The following is a 16,480-nucleotide window of genomic DNA, read 5'->3' as shown; positions in this document are numbered from 1 at the left end:
TTGTTAGAGTAAATCAACTTACCCTGTACAAGTTACTCCAGCCAGCAGGTGCTTGCAGCTTCTCTAAAATGGCTGACTGCAAAGTTTCTCCTCCTGGAATGCTGCTTGACTGACGGGGTTTACCAATCCAAAATTAATGGGGAAAGGCCAAAACATAAGTATTTCATGTTTTGTCAACATGAGTTATATATAAATGTAACACTGTTAGAAATTCAGTGTGACCTTCAAGATTCTAACATGTTTGGAAGATAAACACAATTTGTTCACATTAAACAAACATGCTTAGTATATGTAAATTGAACAACTCCAATTTTCCCGTTTTTTCAGTGTACATGGAAAAAACAGCTTGAAACTTTCAGAACCAGCACCACTCCCATTGTGCAGAGAACCATAGCTGTTTCCACAGATTTCAGTCCAACTCCAACTGACAAGCATCATCTTTTTCTGGTCAGCCTGCTGCAGCTCCAGCATTAACCACTTCCTTTTCTAGTCTTTGTATGATGGCATTTAACATGTTTTCTAGTTTTTCTATACAAGCATGGACATCATCTCTGAAACTGTTTCTCTGTTCAGGGAGCTGCTCAGTGTTTCTCTGAAGTGTACTTCTCATTTAGTGAGTTGTTCTTTCAAGGTATCGACATCATGAGCTAAATCTTTAGGATCCCTTTGTGTGTTTGGATTCAACTCATTCACTTCAGGTTCAACATCTTCATCACCACCCCAGCAGATCCATCTTCATCATCACCATCACTCTGATCGATGGCTACAGGATTTCTCTCACCAACACAATAGTCTTTCATCATTCATTCATTTATTTTCTACCGTTTTATCCCATTCAGGGTGACGGGGTCCCGGCCACTTGTGGGCGAAGGCAGGGTACACCCTGGACTGTTCGCCAGTCTGTCGCAGGGCCACAATCACACACCCATTCACACTCTCACCTATGGACAATTTAGAGTTGCCAATTGACCTATGGAGCATGTTTTTGGACGGTGGGAAGAAGCCGTAGACCCTGGAGAGAACCCACGCATGGGGAGAACATGCAAACTCCACACAGAAAGGTCCCCCGTTGATGTAGTTTTTCATGTCCCCCAGCCGGAACTTGAACGGGGGGCCTTCTTGCTGTGAGGCAAGAGCGCTAACCACTGCACCACCATGCAGACACAATAGTCTTCCTCATCTTTCTCATCATTCTCATTGAAATACGAAGAATTTAGCAAAAAAGGGATTTCACTGGCAGAGGTAACTCTTGGTGTGACAAATGCAGCATCATCAGCTAGTTTGGATTGACGCAGTAAGAGTTCATGTTGGATTACTGTGCCAAATGTTCTCCAGTTCATTTGATCTGTCAGAGAGAAATGTGGTTTTGATTTTCACCACTAAGAGGCACTAGTTGTAAAGCAGAGATGCAGATGACGTCATCATGCTGAGCAGTGAAAATGTCATCTGTCAGTCTGTCATCAGGGCGGGTCCCACCTGACTGAATGGACCAAGTTCCTGGATCTCCAACTGCATCACTGCTCCTGAACACACTTTGCTGTCTCATTGCAGGTTGGGGAGATGCAGTTTGTCAGAGATCAGCTGTGAAGTTCTGGTCTCAGCTCTGAAGAAAAACCCATCTAATCTGACAGAACTGGACCTGAGCTGGAACCAGAACCTGCAGGATTCAGGAGTTCTTCATCTTTGTTGTTTTCTGGAGAGTCCAGACTGCAGACTGCAGACTTTGAGGTCAGTAAAGAAGCTGAGCTCCCTGAAGGATGAGAAGAACGGATCAGGTGAAGAACTTTCTGATGTTTCACTGGAAGATTTTCTGTCTACAGCCGTGTTTGAAACAAACTGATGATTGGTTCAGATTTTCTTCATCAATTGAATTGATTGTTCTGATGATTGATAGAAACTGATCTGTTTCAATCAGGATCTTGTAAATTAGGATCTCCAACCTATTTTAGAACACGGATCCATTTCATGTCAGAAAAATGTTCACAGATCGGCCTGTAGAAAGTTCAAGTTGGCGTCCAAATTAGTTTCAGCTTCCAGTTTTCAGAAAACCATTCAAAGGATTCTACATCAAATCTAGTTGAAGAAAATAGTTAGAACAGATCTTTAAGTATTGAATCTAGAACAGACACTTCCTTTGAATGTCACTAGAACAACAAAAACACACAAAGTGTTGTTTGGTCAGAGCATCATTCAGTCACTGAAACCAGAAATGACTGCAGATTCATTTACCACTAGAAATGAAAAACTGTCACTAAAAAATGACTCCTTGATTTTAGAACTTTGGATTCAGAAAAAGTTTTCTGCAGACTAAAAAATGCTGAAACCTAAAAAGTTCAACTAAAGACAACCAAAGGACATTTAGAATAGAGTTCAACACTTCATGAACACAATGAAAAGCTGCAAACAACTGATGGACATGAACCAAAAAGAAGTGTCACTGAAAGTTCACTGACTGAATGTTAGACGTTTCCATTCAACTAAACACACAACTGTGTTAAATCCAGCAGTGGAGGAAATCCAAGGAGATCTAAAGAAGTGTTTTCAGGATTATCCAAAGATGAAGTCCAAATCCACATAAAGAACAATTGTCTGTGTAGAGCATCCAGAATGGAAGTGAAAGAAGACTTTCATGTTGGACATACTGTCAAGATGGCTGCCAAGATGGCTGCCAATGCTTTTCTCAGCCTAAAGGCCTGATTCAATCCATCAAAAATCGCTAAAATATGATGACATCCATCAAAAGTCAAGATATTGGTATTTCTGCTTTATGTATCCACTTTATTCTACTTGATAATTTTGACAATTAGTAGTTATTGTATCCAGAAAGAAGAGAACTACCGTGCAGCGCATGTCATCCACTAATGGGACTCGGAGCAAGATGTCCAGTAATACTAAGTTAGCTGCTGAAATTGCAGAAATGAAGGAATCTCTGAACTTCTTGTCAAGGGACATCAGTGAAGTGGTAAAAAATCAGAAAACACTGACAGGTCTCATGGAAAAAGAGATCCAGGAGCTATAGGCTATCATCAAACAAAAGGATCTAAGGATTGAAATCCTGGAGCAAAAGGTGGATGACTTGGAGCAGAATTCCAGAGCAGATGACCTTCTGCTCACAGGGCTACAGACCAGACATCAAAGTTATGCTCGGGCTGCTGGCCCAAAAAGTGATCAAGAAGGTGAAGATGCACCATCTGAGGAGCAGCAGACCCTGGAGCAACAAGTGATCCACTATATGAGAAGTAAAGACATTCATCTGGATAGTCGACACATCTCAGCATGCCACACTCTGCCAAGTAAGGATAAAAAAAAGAAGCCTACGATCATTATAAGATTTGTGAGCAGAAAGCACAAAGTGGAAATCCTAAAGGAGGCAAAGAAACTGAAGGGCACTGGAGTTTATTTAAATGAGCACTTGACCAAGAAAAACTCAGAAATTGCTTGGACATGTCGTATCCTGAAAAAGCAACATAAAATACAAGCCACCTGGACCAGGAATGGAAAAGTGTTCATAAAACTAAATGGATCACCAGAGCAAGCTAAAGTGGTAGCAGTGAGACAAGTGAAAGACCTGGATCAGTACAAATGAAAAACTCTAAAGTTTTATTTTGTTTAGACTCTACTGACAGAATCAGACTGTGGACTATTCTGTAGAGAGCAGGACTTCATTTTTAGCACAAATGACTGACTCAGTGGTGAGTGAAAACACTTCTAAGTTTGATTATACAGAGCATGGACTTTATGATTTTGATAATGATGTGGATCCAGAGACTCATGTGTTTAATAAGTTCAAGGATCCCTGCAGATATTACTGCGAGGAACAACTCAGTGAAGTTAAAACTGAGGGAACATTTTCTGTTATTCATTTCAATTGTAGAAGTCTACCAAGAAATTTTGATAAAATTAAATCTTTTTTGGACACATTTAAAGGAAAATTTAAAGTAATTGCTCTGTCAGAGACATGGATAATTAAAGGGAAAGAAAATAATTTGAAAGTTGAAGGTTATGATTTGTATTTCAATAGCAGAACAAATAGGATTGGAGGGGGAGTTGCCCTTTATATTGATAAAGGTTTAAAATGGAAACCGGTAAAATGCATGACATCTACTATTGATGATTTAATGGAAAGTGTTGCTGTGGAAATAGAGTTACAAAAAAACAAAAATATGACTGTTGGATGTGTATATAGGAAACCAGGATCAAAAATTGAAACTTTTAAGGAAAATTTAGAAGATATGTTAAGTAATCTAAACCATCATAAACAATTAATAATTTGTGGAGACTTCAATATAGATCTGATAAAGCTAGATTCACATTTACAAACATCTGATTTTTTTGATTCATTATATAGTAAAGGACTGTATCCTTTGATTACAAAGCCTAGCAGAATAACAACAACTAGTGCAACTTTAATAGACAACATTTTTACCAATATTTTGGAAACTCAAAGAAATTGTGGGTTAGTAATTAATGACATAAGCGATCACCTGCCTGTATTTGCTATATTTGACTTCAGGTTGCAAAAAAATTCAGCAGAACTCCACCAAATATACAAAAGAATAAGGAATGATGAAACTGTGAACGCTTTCAGAAATGATCTCATGAATCAAGACTGGAATGAAATTTATACAGATGATGTAAACGGTGCATATGAGGCTTTTCTGAAATGTTATTTAGATCTTTACAATAGACATTGTCCAGAAGTTCTAAGTAGACCTAAATCTAAAAATAAAAGAAAACCCTGGATAACAAAGGGCCTACAGAATGCTTGTAAAAAGAAAAACAAACTCTATAAGGACTTTTTAAACTTAAGAACAGCAGCAGCTGAAAAACGTTATAAGGTTTACAAAAACAAGTTAACAAATGTATTGAGACAAGCTGAAAAGAAATATTATCATAGGATTCTGTATGAAAATAAACATAACTTAAAGGCTACGTGGAATATTCTGAATACGGTCATAGGAAATAAGTCAGGATCAATAGAACTACCTCACTTCTTCCTTAAAGACAATGTGGTCAGTAAAAAGCAGGAGGACATGGCAAATGAATTCAATTCATTTTTTGTAAATATAGGACCCAATTTAGCAGAAAATATTACATGCAATTTACAATCAAAAGATATTATTAAAAATAAAAATTGGATTTCCCAATCTATGTATTTATCTGATGTGACTGAAAATGACATTTTGACAACAGTATACAAACTAAAAAACAAGACCTCAAAGGACAGTGACGGGATTGACATGAAATTAATAAAAATGACCATAGATTGTGTCGTAAAACCACTACATCATATCTTTAATCTTTCACTTAAATTAGGAATTTTTCCTGAGCAGATGAAAATAGCTAAAGTTATTCCTTTTTTTAAAAATGGAGACAGACATACTTTTAATAATTACAGATTAATTACAGTATTTAGGGATGGGTACCAAGCCCCGGTATTGAAGGAGCCCCGGGACCACATTCTTCAAGGCCGCAGTATTGTTAAGGTCTGACCTCCGCGGTTCTGCTATTGGTTCTGGAGAATTTTTTTCTGTCCCACAAATTATAAACGTTTTCTGCCATATTTAACTCACCAAGTCAGTCAATTTCCCGTTAATTAATGATGATATCATTTTCACTATTCTTGCTGAAGAGGAGAGGTCCGTCTGGCTATTTGTGTGCACAGGGGGGTGGGGCAGTTGTTCAGACAGTACGCGGCATCCTAGTCCTTGACTATCATGTCGTGTAAACCCGCTGCTATGATGACCGTATTTAGCGCTCTCTGTGAGGAGAGCGGGAAAAAACGACTCAGCTGCAGAGGATGTGAACAGGTGAACAGGTAGAGAGGAAAAGCAGATAGAGAGGCGGGGGAGGGGCTTTGGCTTCAGAGAGATGGAGACACGGGCATCAGGTTCAGATGCAGCTTTCACTGCAGGAGTTGAAGCAGAGACTTTCTCTGGGAGGATTTTATGAACTCAAACATTTTTTTTAATGTGTTTTATATTTACATCATGACAGCAATATGTCAAAACATTGCTGTTTATTCAATTCAATTCCATTTTATTTGTATAGCCCAAAATCACAACAACAGTCGTCTCGATGGGCTTCAAAGTAAAACATGAACTCAAAAGGATCATGAATACAAAGAGTTCAATAGGAAAATACTAAAATGAACTAACAAACTGACTAAGCTATACTGGCATCCCTGGCCTTAGACCCCCCTTCGTGGTAAGGAAGAACTCCCAAAAAAACGGATTCTGGAAAAAACGAAGAAACCTCAGGGGTGCCCACATGAAGGAGGGATCCTCCCCCAGGACGGACAGGCGATGTACCAGAACTCTTAGAGAAGAATTAACTTATCTAAGTCTACAACTACATATATAAAGTCCAGCAGACGAGCTTCATCCAGCCGTGGTTGTGGGGACAGTCAAAGGCGCGAGTCGAGCTGGAGACAGGATCCACAGCCAGGTGTAGGAGCAGGAGCAGAGACGAGGTACTCGGTCAGGTACAGAGCAGAGACGAGCCAGAGATGAGCCAGAGGCAGGATCCACAGCCAGGTGTAGGAGCAGGAGCAAAGGCCAGGTAAACGGTCAGGAACTGGAGCACGGATGAGCCAAGTGGAGTCTGGAAGCACTCCCACTCCCCAGGAGGGGAGAGGAAAAGAGGGACAATACATGAATCGCACTGCACCAAACAGAGGCATGGAGAACTAAATGATGAATAATGATCAAGAATAGAGGAGAGGAAGGGTAGAAGTAGAAAAGAAAAGAGGACAGAGCCCCAGTGCACCATAGTTACCCCAGCTTCAACTTCTAGCAGCCTTTTAAAAGAAATAGTTATTATTAAGTTTAATTTAAACAAACTAACATTAAGTTAAATAATCTCTGAATACTAACTAGTCTGACAATAAGCCTGTCCAAAGAGGAATGTTTTCAGTCTAACTTTGAATGTAGAAACTGAGTCGGCCTCTCTTACATGAGCTGGGAGTTTATTCCATAAGACAGGGGCTTGGTGGCTAAACGCTCTACCTCCAACCGTACTTTTACTAATTCTAGGAACCACAAGCAGTCCTGCATTTTGCGAGCTAAGTGTTCTTCTTGGATGGTAAGGGACTATGAGGTCCTTAATATAGGACGGGGCCATTCCATGTAAGGCCTTATAGGTTAACAGGAGGATCTTGAACTTGATTCTGGAATCAACTGGGAGCCAATGGAGCGAAACTAACACAGGAGTGATGTGATCTCTTCTGCTAGTTCCAGCTAACAATCTAGCTGCTGCGTTCTGAACAAGCTTGAGACTTCTAAAGGAACTCTTAGGACACGCTGCTAACAAGGAGTTACAGTAATCCAGCCTCGACGTAACAAATGCATGGATGAGTTTTTCAGCATCACTCTTAGAAAGTATATTTCTGATCTTAGCAATATTCCGCAGGTGAAAAAAGGCAGTTCTGCACGCCTGAGATATGTGAGCCTTAAATGATAAATCCTGGTCAAATAAAACCCCAAGGTTTCTAACTGTGGGATTAGGGGCTATACTTATGCCATCCAGGGAGACTATCTGAGCAGACAGAGCATCTCTGAGGTTTTTAGGTCCAAGTATAATGACCTCAGTTTTTTCTGGGTTCAAGAGGAGGTCATTAATTGTCATCCAGGTCTTGATGTCACTGATGCAGGCGTTCAGTTTCTCTATCTGGTCATTCTGGTCAGGCTTCATGGATAAATACAACTGAGTATCGTCGGCATAACAATGAAAATTAATGCTGTGTTTCCTGATTATGTTTCCTAGGGGTAGCATATAAAGCGTAAACAGGATCGGTCCCAAGACTGAGCCCTGTGGGACTCCGTAGTTGACTCGAGTGCACTGAGAGGAATGGCCATTTACATTAACGAACTGATACCTATCGGACAGATAGGATTTAAACCACTGGAGAGCAGATCCTCTGATCCCTATGTCCTGCTCTAGTCTATGGAGTAAAATACTGTGGTCGATAGTGTCAAAGGCTGCACTGAGGTCCAACAGGACAAGAATAGAAAGTAGTCCCTTTTCTGAGGCCAATAACAAGTCATTAGAGACTCTAACTAGTGCAGTTTCCATACTGTGGTGGGGTCTAAACCCCGACTGAAAGTCTTCAAAGTGGCTGTTGTCCTGTAGGTGGCAGTAAAGCTGCTTAACTACAACTTACTAGGATTTTAGAAATAAAGGGCAGGTTTGATATTGGTCTATAGTTGGCCAAGATGCTAGGATCCAAACTGGACTTTTTCAGAAGAGCTTTAACAACTGCATATTTAAAAGACTGTGGCACGTAACCCGTTTCCAGAGAGGCATTTATCATTGTTAATATGGGATCATTAATTAGGGGAAAAGTTTCTTTAAAAAGTCTAGTGGGAATTGGGTCTAACAGACACGTTGAGGATTTGGAGGACGTAATAATTGATGTTATTTCCGCTTGATCCACAGCAGTGAAGCAGTCTAATGTTACAGAGGTTTCTATGGATGCCTCCATTTCTACCACTTCAGCCTGTTCTGGGCTGATAGTAGGAATAACTTGATTTAACTTATGTCTAATATTTGAGATTTTACTATCGAAAAATGTAAGAAAATCATCAGAGCTGAGAGAAACAGGAACATGTGGTTCTACTGAGCTCTGACTGCGAGTTAATTTAGCAATAGTGCTAAAAAGAAATCTTGGATTGTTTCCATTCTCTGATATTAAGGTTGAATAGTACTGGCTTCTAGCTCTACGCAGAGCTTTTTTATAATTTAATAGGCTATGTTTCCAGATATCCAGAGACTGCTCTGAACCGGAGCGGCGCCATTCTCTTTCCAACTTACGGGTTTCTTGTTTAAGAGACCGTGTATCAGCGTTAAACCACGGTGCTACTCGGTTTTGTCTGACGAACTTAGGTTTCAAGGGGGCAACAACATGGAGTGTACTCCTGAGGGCTTGTAAGGCATCATTAACAAAGTGGTCATTTATACTAGGACTGATACTATGGGAGCTGGACTCAGAGTATTTTCTCAGAATATCACTAAGTACTGGCTGAACTGTGTGTTTAAACTCAGACACAGAACGGCCAGTTAAGGTTCTTCTAAGTTGTTTCTTATTCACTGGTGCAGAAGGATGTTCCAGTGTAAACTGGAAGGTAATCATAAAGTGATCAGAAATGATGGGGTTAAGAGGAAGGACACTCAGCTGGCTGATCTCTATCCCATGGGTTAGAACAAGGTCCAGGTGTGCTTATGACAGTGAGTGGGTTCATTCACACTTTGGGTGAAACCAACATCATCTAATAAAGCTGCAAAAGCCTTTCCTAGGCAGTCACTGGGGTCATCAACATGAATATTAAAATCCCCTAATATTATAATTTGATCAGAATCTAAGACAATAGTCGATAGGAAGTCGGAAAACTCAGTTAAAAATTCTGAATATGGGCCGGGGGGGCGATAAATAATTATGAGTAAAACAGGATTTCCAGTTTTCCTGTTAGGGTGACTTAAAGACAATATGATGCTTTCAAATGAATTATAAGCATTTTTAACTTTAGGGCTGAGAAGTAAGCTAGACTGTGATATTACTGCCAAACCACCTCCTTTACCTGAAATCCTGGATTTCTGATAGTTAGCATAAGTGGGAGGGGTTGCTTCATTCAATCTAACATAGTCATCCTGTTGGAACCAAGTTTCTGTTAAGGCCAGTAAACTAAGGTTGTTATCAGTAAGTAACTCATTGGCTAAGAGGGACTTGGAGGAAATGGATCGAATGTTTAATAAACCGCATTTAATTACATCATAATTCTGCTTATGAGAACTGCCGTCTGTCACTTTAAGGTTTCTATGATGCGTTCCTTTCATTTGTCTTTCAGCACATAAGCTAAAGCTTGAACCTGCCTCACTTTCCCTGCATGGGTTTTGCACCGGCACTAACCCTAAGGGAGGCTCAGAGGAGCGTTTTACACTGCTGCTCTGTGCCCGGGTCTCGTCTCTGGGTTGTCAGGTTGACAGACTAAGGCTAGCAGAAATGTTTCTAGAAAGAAGAGCGGCACCGTCCCGGGTGGGATGGACGCCGTCTCTCCGCATGAGACCGGGCTTCCCCCAAAACGCGCTCTAGTTATCCACAAAACCAACGCCATTTTCTGGGCACCATCTAGAAAGCCAGCGGTTAAATGATGAAAAGCGGCTGTACATTTCATCACTGACTAAGTTCGGCAGGGGACCAGAGAAAATTACAGTGTCGGACATCGTCTTAGCCAGTTTACACACCGAAGTTACGTTTAACTTAACCACCTCTGACTGTCTCCGTCGGGCATCATTACCGCCTGCGTGAATCACGACTCGACGGAACCTGGACTTACTCTGAGCTAACATCCTAAGGTTCCCCTCGATGTCACCAACTCTGGCCCCCGGATAACACCTGACTGTAGCCGCTGGGAGCTCCATGTTTCTAACTTCAGAAGAGCCTATAACCAGAGTTGAGGGTTCAGCGGGTGTGTCGCTGAGGGGGGAGAACCTATTACTAACGTGGAGTCTCGGGTGCTCTAAGTTTTTGCGTTTAGCACTATGTTTCCTCCCAACCGGTACAAACCCCTGACTGTCTCCCGGCTGTTGGGAGGGCGCTGGGGTGCTAACTAAATTAGCCCTGGTAGCGCGGCCCGCGCTACGAGTAACGACCTGGCTAGCCGGTTTAGCTTCCACTGTGCGGAACCACGCTTCTAACTGCTCCAGCCTGGCCTCCAAGTCTAACACAAGACTACACCTAACACACCTACCGCTATCTTCACTAAAGGAGGCAGGATCATCACTAAACATATGGCACATGGGGCAGGAGAAAGGAGGAGAGGCAGAAAGAGCGGTGGCCATGCTAGGTTCTAAGCTAAGGCTAGCGGTGTTTAGGTAAAGAGAAGTGGTTTATTTAGCAAAATGAGAAACTGAACAGCAAGCGGTTTAACAGTGGTGAATTCGCTAATAAAAGGTACTAGATGTGAATATTAACCCAGATAACCCTTAGAGTAAGCAATAGTAGGCTAATGCCAAACAAGAGGACAGCAGTCACACAACTAGTACTGGGAATAGCTCACCCGGAAATGACGTCACTGCCGGTCCACACCGTTCTGTTTATTTTCTTTAAATAACTTCTTTTTTCATGTATTTTACTTTTCTAGTTGGAAAAATGTATAAAGTAAAATGTTTAAAAAAAAAACATTGTTGCATAATGAGGAAATAAACACTTTGTGTTAGGCCTGCACAATATACCACAAATGTATCGTTATTGAATATCCAGCTCTGCAATACGCAGAGCGCAAAGACGGCGAAAATCGCAATAAATCGTAAACCTTAAATGTGTTAAAACAATCTGCAGCTTAAAGCTTTTAACGAATCAAATAAATCCCTTTATGCAATTGACCAATCAGATGGAGGCCTATTGTGTTGGATGTTTGTCACCAATGTCGACGAGGGTCATTTGGAGTAAAATGTTTAAACTGTTGTAATGAAATGGGAATGGTGTTTTTGGTTATTTTACTGTTTGTTTATACACCACAAATTACCGCAAATCTGCAGACTGCAGACTCTGAGGTCAGACTCCATGTTTCAGTTGTGTTCAGATCAATATGATGACAAAGTTGTGTTGACCCACAGTGAGCAGAAAATTTCCAGATTCTGTTCTGCAGCAGCATCTTCCTGCAGCTGCTTGTTCTCTTGAAAGATCTGCAGAAGAACTTCTTCTTTTCTTCCTGCAGCTGCTTGTTTCAAAGCTGTCTGCTGACATTTGTGCTCCACAAAGTTCTGCTTGCGGCCATCAGCTCTTCTTTGTGTCTTTGCTCCAACAGTCTCCTTTAAAGGTCAAAGTCAAAGTCAGCTTTATTGTCAAATATGCTGCATCCATAAAGACATACAGCACAGATGAAATTGCTTTCCTCTCACCCCACAGTGCAAGCAGCATATAAGTTTGCAGACGACATCACAGTAGTGGGGCTCATCTCTGGGAATGATGAGTCCGCTTACCGGGACGAGGTGGAGCGGCTCTGTGTCTGGTGTGAAAAAAACAATCTAATCCTCAACACAACAAAGACCAAGGAAATGGTGGTGGACTACAGGAGGAACAAAACTGACATTCAGCCACTGTCTATTGGTGGGGATTGTGTGGAGAGGGTGGCTGCTTTCAAGCTCCTGGGCGTCACCATTGAGCAGGACCTGACCTGGAGCGCCAACACCACTGCTCTGGTGAAGAAGGCCCAGCAGAGACTGTATTTTCTCAGGCTTTTAAAGAAAAACAAACTGAGGGAGAAACTGCTAGTGTCCTTCAATAGAGAGCATTTTAACATACTGTGTCTGTGCCTGGTTTGCCAGTTGCACAGCTGCGGCTAGGACAGCTCTCCAGAGAGTCACCACGAGAGCCCAGAAGATCATTGGCTGCCCTCTCCCATCCCTGGAAGAACTGTACAGTTCCCGCTGCCTAAAAAAGGCTCTGAACATTCTGCTGGATCCATCACACCCCGGACATTCCCAGTTTGAACTGCTGCCTTCAGGCAGAAGATCCAGGAGAATAAGAACAAGAACAAACAGATTAAAACACAGCTTCTATCCGAGAGCCATCGTGGCCTTAAACGCTGCTAAATAAAGTTTATTTATTAGGGAAGTGTGCAATAACCGGAGAAGGTGTAACCTCCTTTTTATATTTTGTTGTATATTTTTTAACATATCTTTCTTATATTGTCGTATTTCGCAGTTTTTAGCTTTTTATTCTTACTGACTTTTTATTCCACCGGAAAAATTGCACTGTAATTTCGTTGTACATGTACAATGACAATAAAGATATTTTTATTTCTATTTCTAAAATAATAAATAAACGACTTAAAAAATAGATAAAAAGACAGAATAACAGTAATCTAAACAGTGCAGAGAGCAATGAGGTGATTAAAGTGTCAGTTTAAAGTGACAACAGTGCTGAGAACAGTAGTGGATGAATCAGTGATGGCAGTCTTTGGTGAAGGTGGTGTTCTAAACTGTTGTGAAAGTTTTCAATGTGAGCTTGTAGGATGGAGTGGAGGGGCCAGAGGGGGGAGGGGAGGGAGAGAGTTGAGTGTCCTCATTGCCTGGTGGAGGAAACTGTCTTTTAGTCTACTGGTTCTGGCCTGCAGACTTTGCAGTCTCCTCCCTGATGGCAGCAGGTTGAAGTGTCTCTGGGATGGGTGGGAGGGGTCCCCTGCAATCCTGATGGCTTTGCGGGTGAGGCGGGAGCGGTAAATGTCCGAGAGGCCAGTAAGAGGGACACCAACGATCTTCTCAGCTGTTCTCACAATGTGCTGCAGAGTCTTCCGGCAGGACGCGTTGCAGGCTCCGTACCACACGGTGATGCAGCTGGTCAGGATGCTCTCGATGGCCCCCCTGTAGAAGGTCTGCATGATGGGGGGAGGAGCTCTGGCCCTCTTCAGTTTGCGGAGGAAGTACAGGCGTTGTTGGGCTTTCTTGGCCAGTGATGCAGTGTTGTGGTTCCAAGACAGGTCGTCGGAGATGTGCCCCCCCGGAACTTGGTGCAGCTTACCCTTTCCACAGCAGCACCATTGACGATCAGTGGGGCGTGCTGGGTGTGAGTTCTCCGGAAGTCCACAACCATCTCCTTTGTCTTCTCCACATTCAGGTGGAGATTATTGTCTTTGCACCACAGAGCAGCCTGTTCACCTCACTCCTGTAGGGGGTCTCATCGCTGTTGTTGTTGAGACCCACCACTGTTGTGTCATCCGCAAACTTGATGAAGAGGTTGGAGCTTAATGTTGGGGTGCAGTCGTGAGTCAGCAGAGTGAAGAGAAGGGGGCTCAGCACACATCCTTGGGGGACCCCTGTGTTCATTGTGATGGTGCTGGAGGTGTAGTTGTCGACACGGACTGCCTGTGGTCTCCCTGTCAGAAAGTCCAGCAGCCAGTTACACAGGGAGGTGTTGAGTCCTAGCTGGTCCAGCTTGTGGATGAGCTGCTGGGGGATGACTGTATTGAAGGCGGAGCTGAAGTCAATGAACAGCATTCTGACATGAGAGTCTTTTGTTTCCAGGTGGGTGAGGGCTGAGTGGAGGGCTGTTGAGATGGCATCATCGGTCGAACGGTTTGACCGATATGCAAATTGGTAGGGGTCGGGGGGGGGGGGGGGGGGGTCGGGTAGACTTGATGTGCTGCATGACCAGCCGCTCAAAGCACTTCATGAGGATGGGGTGAGGGCGATCGGGCCGTAGTCATTGTAGCAGGATGGAGAGGACTTCTTTGGGACCGGGATGATGGTGGTGGCTTTGAAGCATGAGGGGACGACAGCCTGGCTCAGTGAGAGGTTGAAGATGTCGGTGATGACATCTGTCAGCTCATCAGCACAGTTCCTCAGGACACAGCCAGGAATGTTGTCAGGTCCTGGGGCTCTCTGTGGCTTAATCCTTCCCAGTGAGCGCCTCACGCTGTCACGTGATAGCTGTCAAGTTTATTTGTAAACTGCGTGCTCCCACACTTGCAAAGGGACAGGACTGGACCAAGGATTTCACTCTTTCCAAGTCTTTTATTAGCAACAGTAGTAGTAGTTGGCAGTAGCAGGTGAAAAACCTTTAAACAATCAAAACAGAAAAAATAAACAGTTAAGTATATTTAAATCAAACATAAGGTAAACCAGGTAAATAAATTAGGATGAAATCTAAACCAACAATTTGTAACGAAGAAAATTAAACCAACATCTCAGTTTAAATTGTAGAAACTTAAATACAATTTATCTCAACTTAAGTAGATTATTAAGATTAATTATCTTTTTCCAGGTTAACAAATATGTATAATTTCAAAACAAACATTTGTAGGACATTTTACAACATTTAATTATTTTTTCTTTCAACAATGTGGCATATTAAAGTCCAGCATTGAGCTTACCAGTAGCCCTTTATAGTCCAAGTCCCACTCACGCAGTGGTTTGAGTTTAGCATCCAAGTTCGTGGAAACTGCCGTCATCCAGCTCAGTTCTTACACTCGGCGCGGTGAAACGCCGTTTTAAGCGTTCCCAGCTTCTGCGCTGATTGCGTTCATTCAGTTCAGCTGGTAACGGCGCGCATGTGTTGTCCTCCGTGCTGAGCGCACGCAGGCTGCTGCATGCTCATGTGTGAGGCGCTGCGCACTCCAGGTCACAGCGAGGCAACCACCTCCGCTGATCAGCGTGACAATAGCATCAGCACCAGGTCACTGGGAGGAAGAGGAGTCTTCTGTGCCGGGATGCTGTTGTCTGCCTCGAAGCGGGCAAAGAAGGTGTTTAGCTGGTCTAGCAGAGGGGGTTGAGTAGTCGCAGGCCTGTGGGGCGGGCTTGTAATCCGTGATGGTCTGGATGCCCCGCCACAGGTTCCTGGTGTCACCACTGTCACTGAAGCGGGCAGCCATCCTCCTGGAGTGCTCCCTCTTGGCCAGCCTGATGCCTCGTGTCAGGTTGGCCCTGGCTGTTCTCAGACCAGCTTCATTCCCAGCTCTGAAGGCAGCGTTCTGTTCCCTCCAGAGTCTGTGGACGTCTCCTGTCAGCCATGGCTTTTGGTTGGCTCGAAGGGTGATGGTTTTGGTGACTGTGACATCGTCCATGCACCTCCTCATGTAGGATGTGACAGTCTCTGTGTACTCTTGGTGATCAGTGATGTCATTATAGATGCCTGCTTGTTTGAATATACTCCAGTCAGTGGTGGCAAAGCAGTCCTGTAGAGCCTCAGTAGATCCCTCAGGCCACACCCGAACCACTTTTTTATCTGGTCTGATGGCTTTGACCTTTGGCCTGTATGCTGGCATTAGCATGACAGTGGTGTGGTCTGAGGCGCCCAGGTGGGGGGGCTTTGTAGGCTCCATTGTGTGTGGTGTAAACATTGTCCAAGATGTTTTTACCTCTTGTGGGGAAGTTGATATGTCCATGGAGTTGTGGAAACACGCTCTTGGGGTTTGCATGGTTGAAGTCCCCGGCCAGGATGAGGAAGGCATCAGGGTGTGCTGTCTGCTGCTCACTGATGTGCTGGTGTAATTCATACTGCTGCTACCAGCAGTATGGAGCTAAATTCTCTCGGCAGGTAGAATGGCCGGCATTTAATGATCATAAACTCAGCCAGGAGGGAGCAGTGTTGGTAGACCACTCTGACATTCCGGCACCAAGCATCGCTGATGTAAACACAGAGTCCTCCACCGCGGGTCTTACCCCCCTCGACGAGCATCCTGTCGGCCCGGAAGCATGCTAACCCGGCTAGCTGGATGGCACAGTCCAGGACGTTGTCCGTTAGCCACGTTTCCACAAAGACAAAGACGCAGCACTCACTCGCAGTCTTGGACAATGTGCGTAGCAGGCGGATATAGTCCAGTTTATTGTCCAGAGATCGTACGTTGGCCAGCGTGATTGTTGGGATAGCTGGCCGGTGAGGACTAGCCGCTAGCCTAGCACGGATGCCTCCACGCTTCCCTCTCTTTTGCTTCCTCATGCAGCGCCTGTGGCTTCTCCTCTCTGTCTGGAGCAGACCGCAGTC

The 16,480-nt window shown here is 43.4% G+C and overlaps 1 protein-coding gene across 2 annotated transcripts in view; it reads left to right on the top strand.

The window, feature by feature from the left end:
* LOC144989034 (NLR family CARD domain-containing protein 3-like) overlaps window positions 1-16,480 on the top strand; it is a 242,440-nt gene that overhangs the window by 217,113 nt on the left and 8,847 nt on the right. For both annotated transcript variants that reach the window (XM_078940747.1, XM_078940746.1), the window contains one exon: window positions 1,552-1,728. In XM_078940747.1, the coding sequence (XP_078796873.1) occupies window positions 1,552-1,728 (177 nt within the window). The remainder of the gene's footprint in view (window positions 1-1,551; window positions 1,729-16,480) is intronic.

Source organism: Oryzias latipes, chromosome 2 (assembly GCF_053564925.1).
Source record: "Oryzias latipes strain Hd-rR chromosome 2, Olatipes_Hd-rR_3.1".
Taxonomy (NCBI): Eukaryota; Metazoa; Chordata; class Actinopteri; order Beloniformes; family Adrianichthyidae; genus Oryzias; species Oryzias latipes.
This window is presented reverse-complemented; position numbering and strand designations above follow the sequence as displayed.